Raw genomic sequence first — 20,627 nt, 5'->3', positions numbered from 1 at the left:
ATAGTTTACCCCCATGATATTACCTAGTCGGCCTTTCGGTCATTTTGCTATACACCAACCAACTGTTGGACAGGGCTTTACGCATCTTAGTGCCTCCATCTCCACCGGCACTTTATGAAAATATTCATGTTGCGGTGCCTCTGTATTAGTTGGTACCCATTGGACATTTTTAGTCTATTTTTGCCTACCTATCTCCACTTATTCCTCTCCACCACCTCCTTATCTAGCTTATTTCACTTACACAACACCTCATGGTACTTCCTCCTCATTAGTCAAACATGTTTATAATGACAAGAATCGTTTAATGGGCTTAACTTTATTGCTTGGTCAAACTTGATGATACATGTTCTTGACTCATAGAACCTATGGGATCTTGTGTAGGGGTTGGAACCCCAACTTGGTCCCACACTTGTTTCATACAAGGTTATTTGCTCATGGGAGGCCAAGAAAACCTCTGCTATTGTTGAGTTGATGTAAGGTCTACTATGAATTTCATTCATACCTTTAGCATTTTGACTTAGTATTCGAGTGTTGGCACACTTGATTGACCGTTGCGTGTCTCGGTGTTGGGTGTAAAGGCCCTTTACGCTTTTCCATGTATCTTCCGTGTATATATTACTTCACACATGTGAACTCACTCTAGCAGGTGTAAGTGTACCATACCCTAAGTATAAATACATTCTTTTATTCTTTGTGATACCATACTGGTACACATCTATCTGTAGACGCACTCTCACACTCTCATTGTTCAAGACTGTTCAACACCTCGATTGATGTGCATGCTCTCTCTGTTTCTGCTTCTACTCAACAAACTGGTATCAGAGCAACATGGTGCAAGGCAACAGTTAGTGTAGACCTTGCAGTTGTCGTCATTGGGACTGATGGATCAGAGGGCTGTTGAGGAGCAGGCAATAATCGCAGTTGACAGAAAGAAGTAGTAGGCCACAACTTTGCGACATGCGAACGGCCCAGGCAACACACAAGCAAGTTGCGCAGGTGTTAGACGAGGCTAGTGACAGGTTAGACGGTAGGTTGCGACGAGGGGGTCAGACAGGACCTGCTCGCGGTCAGGACTAGCACACAGAAACTGCATTCGGAAGGTCAGCGGCACTTGCGACGACCAGTGCGTAGGCGACAGGAGATGTGCATGGCGGGTGACAGGAGATGCAGGAGGCATGTGTGTCGGGCTGATGGGAGCCAGACGGGGGATAGGTCAATGGCCCCTTGCAAATCTGAAATCTTTTCAGTTTTTTAAATTTCTCCTCTTCAGGCGTTCACACGCATAAGCATAGATCATAAATCTGTGCAAATCTACCTCTTGAAATTTGGGGGCTTTTCTAGATTTGGTGCCGGACACATGTTTTAGTGATTCTTGATCCATAAATTGTAGATATTAAGTGCACCGGTCTTGGAAAATTTGGGGATTTTCAGATGCAAGTGAAATTCTTGCTTGGTTGAGCCAATTTCTTGGAAATTTGTGTATTCTTGGACCTCGAAATTTGGGGATTTTGCAGAATTCATGAAATTTCTGCAACATTTGCTTGTACTTGATGCTTAGGAAGATATATTGATGCAATTGGGGTAGATTCACTGCAAAAATTTTGGGGCTTTTTACATTGGTGATGTATTTTGAGTTGATTTGAGACTGGATAGTGAAATTTGCAGCAGATTCATTGCCGAGTGGGAGTTTTTTGAGCTTGGATGCTTCAAATGTTGAAAAAGGGCAGCTTCTCTTGGTATATGTATTGCTGAATAGTCACTATGCAATGGAACAGTGGTAAATACAGCATTTGGGTCATTGCATTTGGGTATTTTGGTGATGTATTACTGAAGTGGGAGTTGTCTTTAATGCAAATGTATCAGATTTGATTCATGTATATGCTGTAATCAGTACTTGAGACTGAAATTGCAGCTAAACATCTGCTTCTTGGACAACTTATAAGTACAAGAGTGTGTACTTGCTGTTACAATTCAGCAACCTTGCTATTGGCTGAAAGCATTCAGCCCTTTATTGTAGTTATGTATTGCTGAAGATGGCTGGCAGTGCATCTACATCTGACACAAAGAATCTCTTTGAGATTTGTAAATTCGATGGCAATGGTTTTGATCTTTGGAAAGATCGTATGTAGGGTATACTCTTTCTAAAGGATTGTGATGATGCTTTAGCAGAACATAAGCTTGTTGCTTTGTCAGATGAGGATTGGGATAAAATGAATAAAAAGGCCATTACTTACATTAAAATGGCCGTCACAGATGATATCTTGGTTGCTATAAAGGGGCTTGATATTGCCTATGTAGTTTGGGAGAAACTCAAGGCTACTTACGAGAATACAACTCCTATGAATTAGGTATATCTCATGCGAAAGTTGGTCAACTTGAAGCTTGATGAGTCTAAGCTTGCCTTAGAGCATTTGAGTACTTTCACTGGTATTTTGAGTCAGTTAGAGGATGCAAGTTTGCTAGCTTTTGATCCTAAATTGAGGGGTATCTTCTTGCTCATGACCTTGCCCGATTCATGGGAAGCATTGGTTGTGTCATTGAGTAATAACCCCAACTTGACATTTAATGGTGTGCGTGGTTCTATTCTCAATGAAGAGATTAGACGCAAGGCAAGTGGGAAAAACAATGGATCAGCCTACAATGTAAGAGGAAGAACTGAAAAAAGATCTAATGTTGCAAATAAAAACAAAAATCATAGCAAAAGCAAGGAAAAACAACAAGGTGTAGCTTGTCATCAATGTGGTTTCAAAGGGCATAAAAAGCCCGATTGTAGGTACTTTAAAAAGGAACAAGAACGCAAGAAGCAGGCTAATGTAAAAGGCAAAAAGAATGACAAGGATGGTAGCTCTACCCCTAAAGAGAGAGAAAAAACAAATGTGGTATCTAGTGTTGTTATTGAGGAAATAGAAGAGGATAAAGATGCTGATTTGTTGGTTTCATTTTCAGATCCACATGCTATGATAGTGGAGGACAGGTATATCACTAAAACAGATGTGATAGATGCTTTGTTGTTGGCTCATGATGGCTTATCACAATCTTGGATTATTGACAGTGGTGCTTCATTTCATGTAACTCTATCTTTGGAGTGTTTTTTTTCTTATGCAGAAGGTAATCTTGGAAAAGTCTACCTTGGCAATAATCATTTATGTGATATTGAAGGAATGGACACTATACATCTAGCTCTTGAAAATGGTCAAGATTTGATCCTTCATGATGTTAGGTATATACTTGGCATCAAGAAGAGCTTGCTTTCTGTTGGGCAGCTAGACAACAAAGGTTACTTCACTACTTTTGGTGGTGGAATGTGGAAAATATAGAAAGGGTCTAGAGGTGGTAAAAAGGGGACTCTATATTATCTCTACTGCAAGGTACTTTCTGGAAAGTTTGTAGCAGTTGTTGAAGTGCAGTCACACATGGAGTTATCACACAAGCGTCTTAGACACATGAGCCAAAAGGGTTTGCAGACAGTTTCCTCACTTGGAAAAGTTGATGTGAAAAAACTCAAAGCTTGACTTTTGTGATGATTGTGTTCTTGGTAAACATGTAAAGAGTCCATACTCTCATGGAGCCTCTACGAAGTCATATATCTTGGGTTTAGTCCATTCTGATGTATGCACCATGCCAATGAAAACTCATAGTGGTTTTCGTTATTTTGTGACATTTATTGATGACAATTCTAGAAAGCTATGGGTTTATTTGCTTAAGCAGAAAAGTGAGACGTAGACAATGTGAGAGTGAAGCATGACACCCAATGCAATAGATTGAAAGAGTGTAAATTGAAAGTACAAAGTACAACCCTTAAACCTTAGGGTTGTAGGGGGTGTTCACACCCAAACACGATAAGTGCACGTAAGTGTGTGACATAAGCACATATGAAATAAGACTAAGTCTGGGGGAAAAAACCTCTCATACCAAGAGTAGAAAGTGCCCTAGTGTCCTACTGATCACTGACACTCCTATGTGAGCGTAGGCATAAGTGAAAACCCAATACCTACTTCTTTTCACTAAAGCATGTTGAAGATGATGTTTATATTGGTGGCATGTGTGTGTGTTTTTTGGGGGGGGTGTGTGTGGATGTGTGGGGCTATGCAAGTCAGAATGATGATAATATGTGCAGTTTGATTTGAATCTAATAAGACTTTTGAGTGGAGACAATTTTGAGGATATTCCTAATTTTTGATATCGAGTAATATTTTCCTGTATATGAGCTGCTTAGCTCCTTATGCTTATGATAAAGCAATATATTGAAATTCACATTTACTAAAGCAGCATAGTATATTTCATGTTTGCTAATATCATTTGCATATTGTGCAGGCTGTATTTCAGTATCTTGACAACGACAGATAATATAAATACAAATGTCATTGCTAGTTATTTCTTCCAGAATAACATCTTCAGTGCGATTCTTGCAGCCATAACCGTAAAGCTAACTGAGGACCGTCGATGCCTTGAGCTTGATGCAACTCTTGTACTCCTGCTGCTGCTGCTTTGGAGGGAGAGTGATAATACATATGCCAAAATTTTGTCATCATCATCTCTGCCACTTCTTCCTTTCCTTCAGACTGCATGCTCACTCTTGTCATTTGCAGAAAAAGGTGAAGAAGTTTCTTTTACGAGCGGCTCCTTTCAACTATGGTCTATAAATGATGTGGTCAGCCTTTTTGGAAATTATTTTGGTTTTTCATCTACACTGGATTCAAAAGAGAGAGCAGATAAAATGGTTCAACCCTACTCGAACTCATTGATGGAAACTGCCACTAGTCATGAAGAGTTCTGGCTATATACAGCCGCTGGGGCTGTCTTGACATATTTCCTTTTCTATCTTAGTCCTCTCATGAAGTCTAACCAGGTAAGATAGTGCGGCTACATGTTTATCTCTTCATCTATCACGGTTCTTTGTGTAGACTATGCTGTTTTGATTCCATTCATGCACAATGACATTGGAAATTTTCCTGTCCAAGAGGGAGATGCATCTGTTAGCTGAACTGAAAGTGAGTGAAAAGCATTACAAGGTACAAAACATGCATGTCAGGACACTACACAAGCAAAGAAATAAAGCAGCAACAGTAACTGCTTAAGGGCTACTCAGACTACATGTTAGGAGCAACTCGTGGATAGTGAGATGGGGGACTCTCAAAAGCATCGGCTGTGGAAATACAGTGGCTTGCCAATGCAGATCATCCATGTTCCAATTGGCAAGTTCCTCCAAAACCATCTGAAAGGACAAGGATGTTTATGAACTCCGTGGAAAGTCAGTGAAAGGTGTTACCTCCTTGTACAAAACATGACTAGATGGAGATTATAGAAGCAAAAAGAAACAAAGAAAGGACAGAGACTGCTGTAACAGGTGTCAGATACACAATGTTAAGTGCAATCATAGTGTTTGAGGTACCAATAAAAGTTGGCAGACAATGTGCACCAATATCTGTTCAGCAGCAGGGAAATGCCAATAGTGTCAGAGATACCATGTAGGGTGTAATCAGTGCTTGAGGTGCCAAGAAAGTAGGCAGATGTTATGCACCCATATCTGTTAAGTAGCAGGGAGATAGTGACAAGGGCTCTTTAATGGATCACTATACTTTGTGGTGATTGCGTGGATACCTGCAAGCCACAAGCCCAAGAAAAAGGAATATTTTATGTGGCCAAAAGCTCTATGGATGCGAAGAAACCATTCAATGTCATCAGTATGGAGCTTGCTTGAACATGGACTGCGAAGTTATGCAAATTATATCAGCAGTGGGATCTGATAACCAAGCTGGGTGGTGTGTATTGATAGAAGGAGATTCTTGGGTGATCATGCCATGCTGATGGTAACAGCTTCCTGTACCATTGAAGTCTTCATACTGTACTATCAAAGATGTGAAGTAGAGTAATCAAAATCCAAATGAGCTGTTGGGTCAATGCTCCATACTTTTCCTATCACTGTAACACATGAATGGTAGCAATGGGAATTGAAGGAAGTAGATCTGAAGTTATGGTTGGGGGTGCTAACATCCTGTGTGCAAATTGCAAGAAGTGTCACAAAGTGGACCAAAATGCCATGTGGGAAAAGTGTTAGCATTGGCCAATCCTAGAGTATGGAATCAATTTTAAATACAGTTGCCTACATGATCATTACTAATGGTACTCTAGCATAATATGACCTTCGGTAAATTATACTAGTGCATTTTGGTGAAAGACTATCTCTTTACCTCATGTGATGAGGGGGACCAAGGAAGATTTCCAGTTACTAAGTATTCTTGTCCAAGGCAATGAAGTAATTTTTGTATCACAAGGCTACTTGTGGTTCGAACCTTGTGAAACAAAATCTGTTCAGGTTTCAAGAGTTGTTTTGCTTCTTGGGCTTATTGAGGAACTTTAGTAATGGGTCCCTCTTGTTTTGACCCTGTGTAAGGCTTTACCAAACTTATATGGAAAGCATTGTGTATTTTCCGATGAGCAGGAAACTCAGGTCAATAAGAAACTTCACTTTTTTGTCAATTACTTTGAAGGGTCAAAGTGTGTGGAGAGCTTTGAAAAAGATACAATTTGGCTAGAACCTTGTTTTAACTTGCTTTTATTAAATTTTAGCAACACATATTGACCAATTTCAAAAGTCAAATGTCTTCTTTGTTTATCTACTTACTTTTTTTGTTGCTCTTGGATAGCTTTGATAGTGGCTTGAATTTGATCCATTGTTGTTTTTAAATCTAAAATAAACTCATCACCAATAAAAATCCTATCTTTAATTTGAAAGATTAGAGGAGGAATCACTTTATCTTGTATTATCTCATTTGTAGCTTTTCTTGTGGATGAGTCCACTGGATTGTTGTAACCAAACTCCAATAATAAAGGACACTTATTCCATTGTAACTTATATTCACTAACATAAGCTTTCAACATATCCAAGAGAGTTATATGCATCACCTCTGTTTGGTTGTCGGTTTTGGAAATGAAAAGATAAGGAGCACTTTAAAGTGGTTTCGAAGTTCTCAAATAAAACACGCTAAAAGTTACTTATGACTTTGAATCTCTGTATGAGATAATTTTAAAAGGTATACCATAGAATTTGAAGATATGTTGAATGAAAAGTCTTGTAGCTTGTGAGAAATTTAATATTTTATGGCATGTAATATATGCAATCTTGCATTCAATGTCCTAAAGCAAGAGCAATGGAAGAAGATTGTAAAATCCATTACCAAATGTGGGTCCATGTGAAGGATGGACTGGTGTCACATATAATGACATGAGGACGAGAAAGATTGATGAAGAGAAGGAGAGGATTGATAGAGCCCTTCATTCTATTCGGGCCGCGTGGATAAAATCAGGTTGCTCCATTCTCACCGACGGATGGAGTAATTGGAAGAAATGGGGCATCATCAATATACTCGTCTCATGTCCACTCGGCATTTACTTTTTGCGGGCCGTAGATACCGGCAAGAGAAGGAGAAAAACGCCGGGTGCATTCATCTACCGCCACATTCAACAAGCTATCATTGAGGTGTACATTGCAATTTGCATTTTAAATTTGTTTCACTTTATTTCATTATGATAATATCATGATTCATAATTGAAATTTGATTTATATATAACTTGTAATTTGTAAATTGTGGTTGTAGGTGGGCCCCTCAAATGTGGTGCAAGTTGTTACCAACAATGTATCGAATTGTCGGCGTATGGGCCATTTGCTTGAGGCCGAGTTTCCTACCATTGTGTAGACTCCATGTGTAAGTCATTGTTTGGACTTGCTCATGGAGGACATTGGGAAGCTCAAGTGGGTGAAGAGGGTGGTCCGCAAAGCTACATCAATTGTCACATTCTTCACGGTAAAGATAAAGGTACTTATGATGTATCGTGAGCATAGCACACTAGAGTTGAAGAAGCCTTCTTCAACTCTCTTTGCTTACATGTGGTTATTGCTGAAGCGCTTTTATGAGGTGCAGTCCGCCTTGCGCCAGATAGTGGTGTCCACTCTATGGAATGAGCGGGATGAGCATGAGACAGAGGAGGCCAAAGCCATGCAGTGCTTGTGCCTTAATGAGCAGTTTTGGCAAAAAGTCCGTGCCGTTGTCATTATCGTGACTCCCTTTTATAAGGTGTTACGTATGAGTGAATTGCAAGGGGTCCACCATGGGCCTTCTTGTTTACTTCTTTAGAGCGGCATTGACAGAGGCACGTGCTTGTACAGTGATCACAGAGACATCGTGCACATGTTTTAGAGATATCAGAGAGGAGATGGGCGTGGATGTATAAGCCCATCCATGGTTTTGCCGCATTGGTACATCCAACCTACAAGTCACCGGCGGTCATGGATGATAGAGAGTTCCGTTCAAACTAGCTTGCTTATTTGACTCGTATGGTCCTGTTGATGACCACAATGCAGTGCTAGAAGAGCTAGGATGCTATGCAGATCAGAGAGGGCATGTGGCTTTTGCTTCTCCCACTTGTTGGAGGAGAGAGTCACTTGTGAAGCCTTTATTTTGGTGGCAAAACTTTGGATACGCACTGGAGACCCTTCAGTCCTTAGCCGTGAGGGTCCTTGCCCAGGATTGCTCTTCGGGTGCATGTGAGAGAAACTTGAGTATCTATTTTCTCATTCACACAAAGATTCGCAATCGGCTTAGCACACGAGAGTTAGAGCGGCTAGTCTATTTCCGCACTAACTTACGCATGATGAGGGCTATGATGAGCATGGGTAGTCTGAAGTAGATAAAGTTTAAACACTTAACCATAGCATTTAGAATTTGTTGTTTTAACTTTTAAACTTTGAACTTTGAAGTTTAAACTTTATACTTTACAATTTAGACTTTAGCATTTAGAATTTACAATGAATCATGATCAATTTTACGTGCATTACTGCATTGTGTAGGTGAATGTTGATACATTCAAGCCCTCTCTAAGGCATTCTTCACCACCTATTGAGAGTGGCATTCCAAGAGATCTTCACGTTAGGACAGATGCCAGGGAGTCTGTCGGCAGGCCTTATCAGTCTTCTTCCCAAAAGGGGAGACCGGTTGGAGCTTTCCCAGTGGAGACCGATCACCTTATTGTCAGTGGTCTATAAGGTACTAGCAAAGATGATTCGTAGGCGATTACGGCTCGTGCTTCCAGATATCATCCATGACACACAGACAGGCTTTGTCCAGGATAGGAGCATCTTAGACAATGTATTCGCCTTCTTTGAGGTGACAAAGTGGGCGCAGCACAGTGGGCAGAGATTGGCCGTACTACTATTGGATTTCGAGAAAACTTATGATAGGGTGGACTGGATTTCTTGGAGGGCACCATGGTGAGGTTGGGTTTCCCCGAGGCTTGGATTTGCAGGGTCTCCGCACTTTACAGATTGGCCACTAGTAGGGTTCTCATAGGTGGTAGGCGAGGGGTGGAGTTTGGACTGGAGAGATTGGTCCGGCAGGGCTGCCCCCTGGCCCTGTACATGTTTCTACTCTTTGCAAAGGCGATGTCTCATTTCCTCAGGTCACGTATGAGCGGATTACGCGGTCTCTGACTTCGCGTGAGGGAGGAGATTGAGTTGTTAGACTGAGAGTATGTAGATGATAAAACATTTTACATATAGGACGATGAGTTGATGCTGAAGAGAGTGAGATTGGCTCTTGAGGTGTTCTGTTCTGCAGCAGGAGCGAAAATCAACTGGCGAAAGTCGGTTGGTTTCCTCACAGACTCGGACTCTAGCACGGAGTGGGGTGTCTACTTGGGATTATAGATGGGTGAGCAGAGAGTAGACCGTTCGGTACCTAGGGTTCCAGGTGGGACTCGACATCACTCCTGCCCAGCAGTTTCTCCCAGTCCTCGATTCTATTCGGAGGAAGCTGACCTACTGGAGTACGGCTCGCCTCTCACTAGCAGGCCGAGCCCTGGTGGTTAACCAGGTACTCCTAGCGACGCCTTGGTACATCGACTCGTGTTGGTGCTTCTCCTCATCCTGCGTGGTGCAGCTTCACCGCCTAGTGCGGAATTTTCTTTGGTTTGGGTTAGACGGTTCTAGGGATTCCAAGGCCAAGGTGGCATGGGTGACCATCATATGCCATCGGTCAGAGGGAGGCCTGGGGATCATAGATCTAGAGTATCAGAGTATGGTCCTCTTGGGCAACCTAGTTGTCCGCGGCCTCACACCAGGAGGACAAATATGGAAAGTTCTATTGTAGGAGGGTCTTCAGGACTGTAGACTGAGGCTTGACGGTTAGTGGAGGCAGTCCCTGAGATGGATCTTCACGTCAGCTCCGATCACCCCGCCCAGATCACCTTTCTTGCGCAGCTTGATCCACGAGTGGCAGACCTCCGCAAGGCAGTAACCCAGAGTCCCTTAGGTTCCTAGGAGGAAATAGGTCGTCAACCCGTCATTTGGAACCCCCAGGTCAAAGATCTGGAAGGAGTATAGCTTGGCGAGCGCCCCCACATCGAGTGGGCGGGCTAGGAGGTCGGCCCGACTCGTACCATCAGGACATGGCAGGAGGTGTACAGGATGGTGGATGAGGAGGTGTTGCAGCGAGTATCAGGCTGCCAGAGAGGAGTAGAGCTGAGGAGAAGGGAGATAGACACAACAATACCTCAGGAGTGGCTTGCTCCCCTGAGATGAGAGCCGATAGAGCCCGGGAAGGTATGGGCCGCTAGGTTCTCACTAGCAGGAATCCCCCTACAGGTGGCAGGTAGAGTGGGCGGCGTTCCACTTGGGACCTTCTTCACCATACAGGAGGGAGGACGTCTGGCCCTTGACAGAGGGCAGCAAGATGAGGGGTTAGTTATCCTCTCATGGAAGAGAATCCAGGTGATTGGCCTTCAGGGAAAGACATGGTGGTTGGACTCTTTTGTCTTTTGGCAGGAGCTCAGGGAGTGGCACCTCTGGATTTGGGAGGGCAGGCCGCTTAATGAGTTGGAGTGGGACCTGGGAGAGTGGCTATGGCTGGCCTCAACGGTCGCCAAGAAGCCATCGAGGTTCCTGGAGTACACTGCCAGGATTGGCAGACACGTACTGATGCAGGAGGATATGGATTGGGCACCATCACGTAGCAGACACTGGGTGGAGCACGGCATCACGGAGCCTTTCCGATGGACCTTCTGGCGCCGCCTATGGGATAGTTGGAGGTTGAGGAGGGTATTGTATTTCTTATGGCTGGTGGCACATGGAGGCCTTGTCCAGATGCCGAAGGAGGAAGGCTGTATGCGTTGCACACTACCTTTGGTCGTATGAGGCGGCACAGCTCTTGTGGAGAGGTGTATGCCGCATCCTTCGCTGTATAGTACCTAGCCTTGGATGTATCTCATGGGGAGCTTTCTACTGTCAGGCAATTAGCCAGGGCCGCTACCTTCTGTATGAGGCCGGGATGCAGGATAGGATATTCATCATCAAGGCAGGGTTGTGCGCAGTGGTCGGTTTGGAGGCGCTACCCATACACCAGGTACTGGAGCCCACAGCAGACTGCTCTGAGGTATGGGAGATCATAGGGAGTCTTACTGGATGGTATATCTGGAAGACGCGGTGTCAGGAGGCTTTCGGCGGAGAGACTTTCAGCACATGCGACCCTAGCAGAGCTTTGGACCTCCATCATCCACTCCCTCCGTGGCCGTTGGGATCAAATGCAGGGCGAGTCTAGGGCTTGTCAGGAGCTCTGTTGTCATTTCATGCGTACTTGGGGCTACTAGGACCTATTTTTCGTAATGTAGGCAGGCAGCCCCAGATGGTGATACACCCCCCTCCATGGCTTCTTGCCCCCATCCCCCTCAGACCGCCTTGCGAGGCTTGTATACATGATGTATTTGTGACTTTGCATTAGCTCAAGATAGTCTATTGAGCATGAGCACTCCGTTCTAATCAGTTTTTTTGAGTAATATAGTCAGCCACATTTTAATTATTTTTCTAAGTTGTAAATAATTATTAAATAAAAATTTCAGAATTAATATTTTGAAAATTAATTTGATGAAGCAGGATATTGTTTGGGAGGCTGCCACTTTGCAAAACTTGCCTATGCAAGTGGAAAAATCATTTTTAAGGTGGACACAGAGAGAGAGAGAGGGGAGGGGGGGGGGGGGGGTCATTCTAGTCTTGTGCAAGCACATGCACATGCGCGCGCTCGCGCACACACACACACACACACACACACACACACATGGAGATTACCTATTACGAAAAAAGGAGGAAAGAAAGATATATCAATGTCTTGCAAGGCCAAAATCGTCATATGAGATAAATCATGTATAATGTTGATCGTCTTGTGTGGAGAGAGAGAGAGAGAGAGAGAGAGAGAGAGAGAGAGTGTGTGTGTGTGTGTGTGTGTGTGTGTGTGTGTGTGTGTGTGCTATTATTGTTGCAATAGTGAACATACCATTTCTAGCTAGCGGGAGACCCTCCATGAGCTGGTGACATGCCCAGAAGAGACTATAGCAGATAGTAGTTTGAGGGTTGTTTCAGCCAAGCAACATCATATTTAGAGTGTTTCATCTGTGGAGACAACTTTCATGGTTGTCTAGATAGGGCATTAGTTGATTCCTTTCATTTTCTTGCAATGGAACTTTGAATTTTCTCTCTCTTTAGCATTCTCTCTCATTCTCTAGTCTATTCTCATCCTTCCTCAACAATTTCCAGCAAAATCACTCATTGGAATTAGATATTTTGATTAATCTCTGCTATAAACCCTACTTTCTACTCTAAATTAGGGTTTGATAACCAAGTGTGCTTAGAAATTGAAGGTCTAGAGTCTTGAATTTCAGTAATTGAAATTGGGGCAATTTTAGGAGATTCGAGTGGTCATTCAGCCGCTAAACATTTGGGGCTGAATTTGTCAGCCAAGGAGCACAATTGAAGGCCAATCCCAAAACAAACCAAGGGGGAAAATTGGTTGGAAGGCTTGTTGGTCATTTATAATAGCAAGAGGTGATCGGAGAGCGAAGAAGATTCATGGAATCTCATTATATTCCATTTAGATTGCAATTCAAGATAAAGAAATACTGCAAGGGGTACCAGTTTTGGGGCCAATAGGCTGTCCATTGTCCAATTTTAAGTGGTAACATTTTCAATTTCAGTGTATGTGAAATTTATGCTGCTTGTAATTAGTGCCTAATCAAGTTATTACCACCCTATCCGAGAAGGGAGTCTGGTTTCAATGGGTTTTCTAGAGTAGTGGTTTAGAGGTATATTGGTCCTCTAAACCTATCTCATGTCAAAGTCCTGTTTGGTGACTTTAGAGGTGATAAAATTAGTATTGAGAGGTTGGTGAGACACGGCTTCCCCCTCTACTTTTCTAAGGGACAGGTCATAGATCTATAAATATTTGTGGCATTAAGCTGCCCATCCCTTATTTTGAGGAGCTTTTGGATGTAGAGTTTGTAGATAAGATGCTTGTTTATTTGGAGGGAGATGAGAAGAATTTCAAGGCCTTTGTAACAACCATGGAGACTTTTTTTGGAGCTTGAGGAGTTGATATGAGTTGGCACAAATCTATGGATTTTATGTTTGTGACATTTGACAGCTAGATTGGAAGCCACTTGAGAGCTTCACTTGGGTCCCCCATAGCACTTTAGTGAGATATCTCGGTTACTATGTGGGGATTGATATCACCTTAGAGTATCTGCTGGTACCTTGACTCTTGAGCATGAAGTAGAAGCTCCTATACTGCAGCATGACGAGAAGGCGAGACTCTCTAGCAGGGAGGGTAGTGGTGGCTAACTAGGTTCTACTTGCCACCATGTGGCACATTACTTCTTGTTGGGCATTCTCCAGGTTGTGCATCTGCCAGGTAAAGCATCTCATCAAGAATTTCATTTGGCCAGATATAGATTGAAGTCTAACAATGGCTAAAGTAGCTTGGGATGTTATCATTCAACCTAGATCTAGAGGTGGTTTGGGGATCATAGACACAGACAGTTGAGTACAACTTTGTTGGTGATGCTGATTTTGAAGGGCCTTCCTCCAAGTGAGGAGCTTTGGAAGAAGTTGCTCTTGTGAAGATTGGAGATTATTGTTCCTGCTGATGGAGGATCGTAGCAACCTAGTACCCACTAGATTTCTCAGTGGGTGTGAGCTACAAGGCTTGGGAAGAGCCTGAGGTTAGCTTGTTGCTGCCATTATTTGGGCTTGGAGATCAGTGTTTGCAGGACTTCCCTAGATTTCTTTAGCCACTGTTGAACAGAAGATGAGGCAGCCTCTTCTCTTCAAGAAGCTACTCAGGGCAGAGGGAGGCCACACCACTAGAGACATGACACACTTATCTGGGGAAGGTTCTTTCTGCAGATTGACTTTACAATGGGGGAATGGTTTTCCTTTCTAAAGCTACCGGCTTAGGCACAAAGAGGAAGGCTCCATGGCATTTAAGGGACCACAAGGATGATGTAAAACATTAGGGAGGTGGTCACCTTAGAGTGGACTAGCATAGACATCTTTGACACATGCATTGAGCTCTTTACTACTCATAGTTGCATTCGTACTACGTACGGACTAGTTCGTTTTGTACGGTCAGTACCATACCGTACGGTACGTACCCGTACCATTTCATACAAAAAAACAGGCTATTTTTGGCCTTTGAAGACTAGACCATACAATATCTTCCAACTCCTAAGCCTTATGTTTATTATCATAATTCCAAGTCTCTCTCACACAAACACATTCTCTCTCTCCCAACTTCCAAGATGAGTATGCAATTCCAAGAGCATCCCTCCCCTCTCTCTCTCTCTCTCTCTCTCTCTCTCACACACACACACACACACACACACACACACACGCACGCAAAAGAATGAAGAGCGTGTTTATCCATGCACCCTAAACTTTGCTTTGTTCTTTGATGTATTACACATACACTCCCATTTGTCTTCTAATAGCGCATTGCACATGTTGCGCATGAGGTTTTTCCTTGTTATCCTCATGTATTCATCCTATCAACTCAAGTGACATTGCTATTTTAGCTCTAAACATGCGTTCTATTATCTATAATCCAAAATAACCAAGTTTTTTTTTTTTCCGTATTAATATTGTACCATACCTTATAAAATCATAAGGTACCAATTAGTACCGTATTTTATCGTATCGTACCTTTCATACCTGACAACCTTGTTACTACTAGAGGAGACATTCTTCTTAGAGTGCCCCCCCCCCCCACGAACAGAAAGCCAGTAGAGTGTTATTACCTTTGAGTACATAAGGATGGCAGACTTGCGAGGATGTGAATTAATTGGAGTTTACAGGATCATCTTGGCAGAGGATTAATGTTGTGGCTCATTGTGATATGACTTGTATTTAGACCCTGGGACATGCATGATGGATGCTTGAAGGTATTGGGAATAAAGGAGTAAGCCTCTCCACAGATTACAGTGGGACCTTGGGGGGTTTGGAGAGATCCCTTTGCAGAGGCACTTGGGGATGTCCCCTTATTTGGATACACCACCAGATTGGGGAGGAGGATATAGAGTGGCAGGATTAGAGTGATGTTAGCGCCTGATTGACCGTTGGATTGCACAGGATATCACACAACCTTTCCTTGCTGACATTTGAAGGATATAGAGTGATGTCAGTGCCTGATTGACCATTGGATTGTACAGGGTATCACACAACCTTTCCTTGCTGACATTTGGAGGAGCTTTGAGTATAGCTTCACTTCCAAAAAGTTCTCACTGTTTGTGTGTTTAGTAGCGCACACGAGCTTGGTAGTTGGTACTCACCTTGGGTATGGCAGATCCAGTCACCTGTGTTGGATGTAGGGAACCACTGGAGACACAGACATTGTATATGGGGTTGCTCTAGGGCTTAGGACATACTGAGGAGAGCCCTTAGGATCATATTTCAGTGCATAGAAGATGGTTGCAGTCATCAGGCCCAGCCTGTGGATATGATGATATAGAGGGGAGTCATGCCTATCTCATCTCAAGTCAGCCCTGAGCAGGATTTTCACATTGGATTTTTCAGAGTTAGTGTGGACCTAGGGGTATTGCCACAGATAGGATCTCAGAGGTAGCACCATTGCTTGGTACATTTGGATTGCCAGATGTAGCCATAATATAGACCTATTGGGCATATCCACTGCAGAGACTCTCTCCAAGATCTGGACAGAGATTGTCCATACTCCATGAGGGAGATGAGAGAGGATATATGGTGGTTTGGAGACTATGAGGAGGAAAGATGCTTTTCTCAGGACCTCGGATTCTGGCAGTTTCTTTCACCATCAGCTGGACATGATTTGGCACTATAGACCCCCTATTGGTGATCCACTCAAGCCTTGTTATAGACTTTCATTTTCTTGTATATTTGGTTTTTTAAAGTCCCTTTCATGGCTTTTCTTGTACTGTGTCTTGGAATACCTTGTCTGAGGGAATCTGCTAATAGAATTATTCTTTCCCCTAGGGATACAGAGAAGAAAATCAGTGATGGGCAATGATATGTGTCTAGGCAAGATGATTTCTTCTAAGATAAATACACAATCAGACACCTGCTCACATTGAAAGTGATGGAAAAAGGGGATAAGATAGTGGGCAATGCACTAAGCAAGATAATCAAATCTGTAAATGTACAACAATTGGCTTCTTACCATCCCATGCCTCATATGGTAACTTGTTTCAAAGACCCTTGACATGCATGCTGTCAATTATATGACATATGACTTGCCTTTATAGTGTAGACTTAAGTAAGATGTGAACAGTCATTCATAGAAGTGACAAAGCAGTAACAATGTCCAAGAAATGGAGTATAACCACATATGTTACACTCTAAGAAGCTGCGAATTGTACCCAAACACTCCCGTCCAGTGGAAATGAGGATCTAAACAGCTATCTACAAACTTGTTGAGAGAATGACATTAACATGCCTCTACAGATGTATCAAGCTATGAAGATTCGAATATCAAAATCTAGCATGCCATAGCTGTATGTTAAAAACAGTTGATGCAGCCACTGCAACACTAATATGTGAGAAGCTAAGTCATAAACATCAAGCACGTAGAGGTCTGGGAAAAATTTCCAGTTAGAACGATATCCCCCTTTGTGCAACAATTGACATAATAATCAATCAATAACAATTAATCTCAACATTGGCTGATAAAATGCATTGTGCACAAGGGACTACAGTTGCATGTGATGCAATGTGGGCTATGCCATATTTTTTCACATTGGTTAATCTTCAGTTACCCATAAACCTGCTGGGTTCTTGTGTGTTTCAGCTGCGAGTAGTTATCTACATTTGACAATGTCATGGCCTGTTTAGACCAGTTGTTGCAACATTTCAGGGCTTATTTTATTGTAGGAAGAACCAAAGGGTGGAACCAAGGAAGTTATGTAGATGTCTTTTTACATAAACTGTTTCTATGAGCACTAGCTGGCAGTTTTGACTGCTATGTTATCCACATATGCTACTGCATCTGCTTGAAAAATGAGAATTATGAATCAATCTATTTGTTGTTTTAGCCAAACATATTAAGCATGTTATCTTGCAGGTTTGGCAACCTTCTATTGACAGAACTTTTCAAGGTTCAGCTACTGCAGCACAGTCAATATCGACTTTATGGAGTCAACTTCTCAAACAGCTGCTTTCTTCATGTGAAGCCTCATTTTTCCATCTGTCTAAAGCTCAGCCTACAGAAATGCTTCAAGCCAAATGTTATTTAAATACATTGAGGTGCTTGTTGGAAGCAAAAGATTCACTGGAGTATCTTGCCTTGTGTGATGCTGATGATTTCTCTTTGAGGCCAGCTCCAAGTGGGGTCTCAGGTTTACCATACACTATACCCTTCAGGAGCATGTTGTGTGTTATCCTTGAATATGTTGCACGGATTTTGAAAACCGATCCAGCAGATCCTCTTGATCCTGACCTTTTTTCTCGGGCAGCTCTGTTGGTCCCTCTCTCTTTCAGTAGCCTCAAGCTACGTGGATGGCAGTTGTCTGCAGATAGCCTTAAATGGTTACACTTCTGGGAAAGTCTGATGCATGTCTGTGAGTGGGTTGGAAAGGAAAATTACTCTCAGAGACCTGGAGCTCCAGAATTGGCTGATCTTGGACTAGGAATTATTGAGTCATGTCTAGGAAATAGTCAAGATGTATGCTCAGCACCTGAAGCAAGCGAGTATCTCCATGCTACAGTGATGGCACACATGGATGACCTTGACAGGGTAGCACAAACTGCAGCACTGACATCATCAAGAAACAGAAGCTCCTTTCAACTGGTAAGAAACCGATTCTGGATCTAGATAGACTAGGTTTGTGGCCTCTAGTTGTAATAAATATATGGCCAGCAGTCAACTAAAACTTGTTGGTTTCCAGATAAACATAGCATCTTTGAAGCTCCATTATGAGGTGCAAATTGCAGCTATGGGTATAAGGGGGCGTCCTGCTTATGAGCAAGCATTGCAAGCAGTACAGAAGAAGGGACTTGCAAATCTCAAACTGAAACCAAGGCATGCAGGGCCAACACATTCTTATGCAGAAGGGACTGCTGAACACCGCATGCTCATCAACACTACCCGCTTGCTTGTTGCTGTTCGGCGGAAGCAACCCTCAAACAAGGCATCTATTCTCAAGCCCAACACCCTTGATATGCTTTGAAAAGAATGTATATAGTGCATATATGTGCAATGAATCTACACAACCAAATGTCTAACAAACCATACTAAGACCTGTATTAACACCAACTTGAGAGGAGTTAATTTCAGACTAGCAAAACTATTTTACAAGACTTAGATGATAAGCATTATACCACATTGGCCTCAGCAGTAAAAATGTCATCTACATGATGTGACCCCTTATACAATGAAACATCGTTGAAGGTGCATAATTGAATTGTGTGATTTTTGCAACCTACAGAAAGCCAACAATATTGTTGCACTCAAATACTTCCTTGGTTGTGTGATCTGGATGGATCAAGATCATAATGTCATGCAAGCTTTTAGGTCAAGTAAATAGTATGCCAGCAGTTAATTTGCAGCACCATTTGTTCATTTTCAACTTAGATATTGTCCTTGCAAATTTATAATCAGAGAACTTGATTTTGCAGAAGGTCCATCATTGAGATGTCCCTTATTACGTATGAATCTAGAAGTACAAGCTTTCTCCAGAAACATAACTATCCCTCACCAAAACAGGAATTTTAGGAATTATAGAGGATCAAGCACTCTTAATTGAACATACATCAAGACCTTGGTTTATTAGCTCTTTTCAACAGTTTGGAGGTTTGATACAAACATAGAATGTCATAAGACTTACCAATTTGAGCACCATTCAGAAGCTCAAAGGGCCTTTGGCGGAATTTTACATATTATATAATACAAGCCTCAGTTGTTTTCTTTTTGCAAAATATTGTTCACAGAAAGAGCTCTTATCCTAGCTTTTGTTTTTGGGCATTTTGAGATTGGTGAGAACAAAGCTTCGTTGAGCTGACTAGAGAACTTGAAGAGTGGTGATAATCTAATATTGATACCATATTTTATGAGGGAAATATGGTGGTAAAACCTATATGGAATTGCAAGTCATAGTGGTATAGTAGGCTACTTCAACGATGGATGTTGACGAGTAGAGACCAGCTAGTGTTGCTCCTAGTTTTGTTGCATCCTCTCAAGGAGGTTGATCTAGTGATACTAGGCCTATGCTTGGATTAAGGCCAAAGTACAATATCTCAACAAGTGCACTCTTTTCAAGAGAAACTTTTTCCGGATGCAAGAGATGCTCAAGCACATGCTTTTGATAGCTCTCATAGAAAACATAGTTATGTCACATTTCCACTCACACAAGACTTGAAAGGAAGCATGTGATAAACTTTCCTCTCTTTACCAAATATGGAATGAAGCTTGTCTTGCTTTATCTATGCAAAAATCTTGATCCAAAGCCTATAAGTGAAGGGTATTTTGTGGATGTATATCTCACTTGCATAAGGGATTTGAGAAAGAAACAACCTAAAACATTGTTGAGATAATTTTGGTTGCTACTCTTGCTTCAACTATACTTAATGGCTTGCCTAATGCATATTAAAGCTTTGCTATTACCTTGCATTTGTTATCAAGGGATAATGATAATTTGTATTGTATTGATGAGCTTGTAATACCCTTGTTACAAGAGCAAGTTGGAGCCAATAGAGGCTATGGTTTCCTTGTATCAAGCATTTGTTACTACTCATAAAGATAAAGAAAGACAGGAGGCTACTAGTGCTAAATCTAAATAAAAAGGATTAGTCCAATTGATGCTTCTAAATCTAATGAGAAGACATCGAAGATAAAGAGATGTAACTATCGGTAAAACCTTGTGATTTGATAGAGGAATGCAATAAGCACATTACCAGTGAGAAGAAGAATAGGCAATAGTGATAAAGTACTTCTACATATTCTAGCAATGAAGAAGCTAAGTTAGCTCATGAGGATTATGCGCTCGATCCATTGTGCATAGTTTGATTTTCTTCATCTTGTTCTCTTTCTTTTGATGCTTGGCTGTATGAATGTGGTGCTTCAAAGCTAATTACTTCTTGTAAGAAGCTATTTACCACTTTCCAAGATATAGATTGGAGTCGGACGATCACTTGTGCTAATAATACATCTTATACAAAAGGCATTAGTAATATGGTGGAGACAAATTTACTCTTGGGGATGCTATTTATGTACTTGGCATTCAGAATATTATCATTTCTATTACAACATTTGTAAAAGGTTGGTTTGAAACTTAAAGTCCAACAT

General features: G+C 42.0%; 1 protein-coding gene across 10 annotated transcripts in view; it reads left to right on the top strand.

The window, feature by feature from the left end:
- Nucleotides 1–19,164, top strand: part of LOC148024287 (uncharacterized) — a 97,616-nt gene extending 78,452 nt beyond the window's left edge. For 5 of the 10 annotated variants that reach the window (XM_087693898.1, XM_087693900.1, XM_087693899.1 and 2 more), the window contains 3 exons: nucleotides 4,315–4,849; nucleotides 17,409–18,134; nucleotides 18,232–18,866. In XM_087693898.1, coding sequence (XP_087550024.1) covers nucleotides 4,315–4,849; nucleotides 17,409–18,134; nucleotides 18,232–18,513 — 1,543 coding nt within the window. In that variant the 3' untranslated portion in view covers nucleotides 18,514–18,866. Of the gene's footprint in view, nucleotides 1–4,314; nucleotides 4,850–17,408; nucleotides 18,135–18,231; nucleotides 18,868–18,961 lie in introns of those variants that run through there. The other 5 variants (XM_087693903.1, XM_087693901.1, XM_087693905.1 and 2 more) reach the window with 2 other exon arrangements.
- The last annotated feature ends 1,463 nt before the right edge of the window (nucleotides 19,165–20,627 follow it).

The sequence above is a fragment of the Lygodium microphyllum genome, chromosome 15 (assembly GCF_053477565.2).
Source record: "Lygodium microphyllum isolate KBCC chromosome 15, Lygodium_microphyllum_v1.1.10, whole genome shotgun sequence".
NCBI lineage: Eukaryota > Viridiplantae > Streptophyta > Polypodiopsida > Schizaeales > Lygodiaceae > Lygodium > Lygodium microphyllum.
Note: the sequence above shows the minus strand (reverse complement) of the source record. Positions and strands in the feature narration are given on the sequence as shown.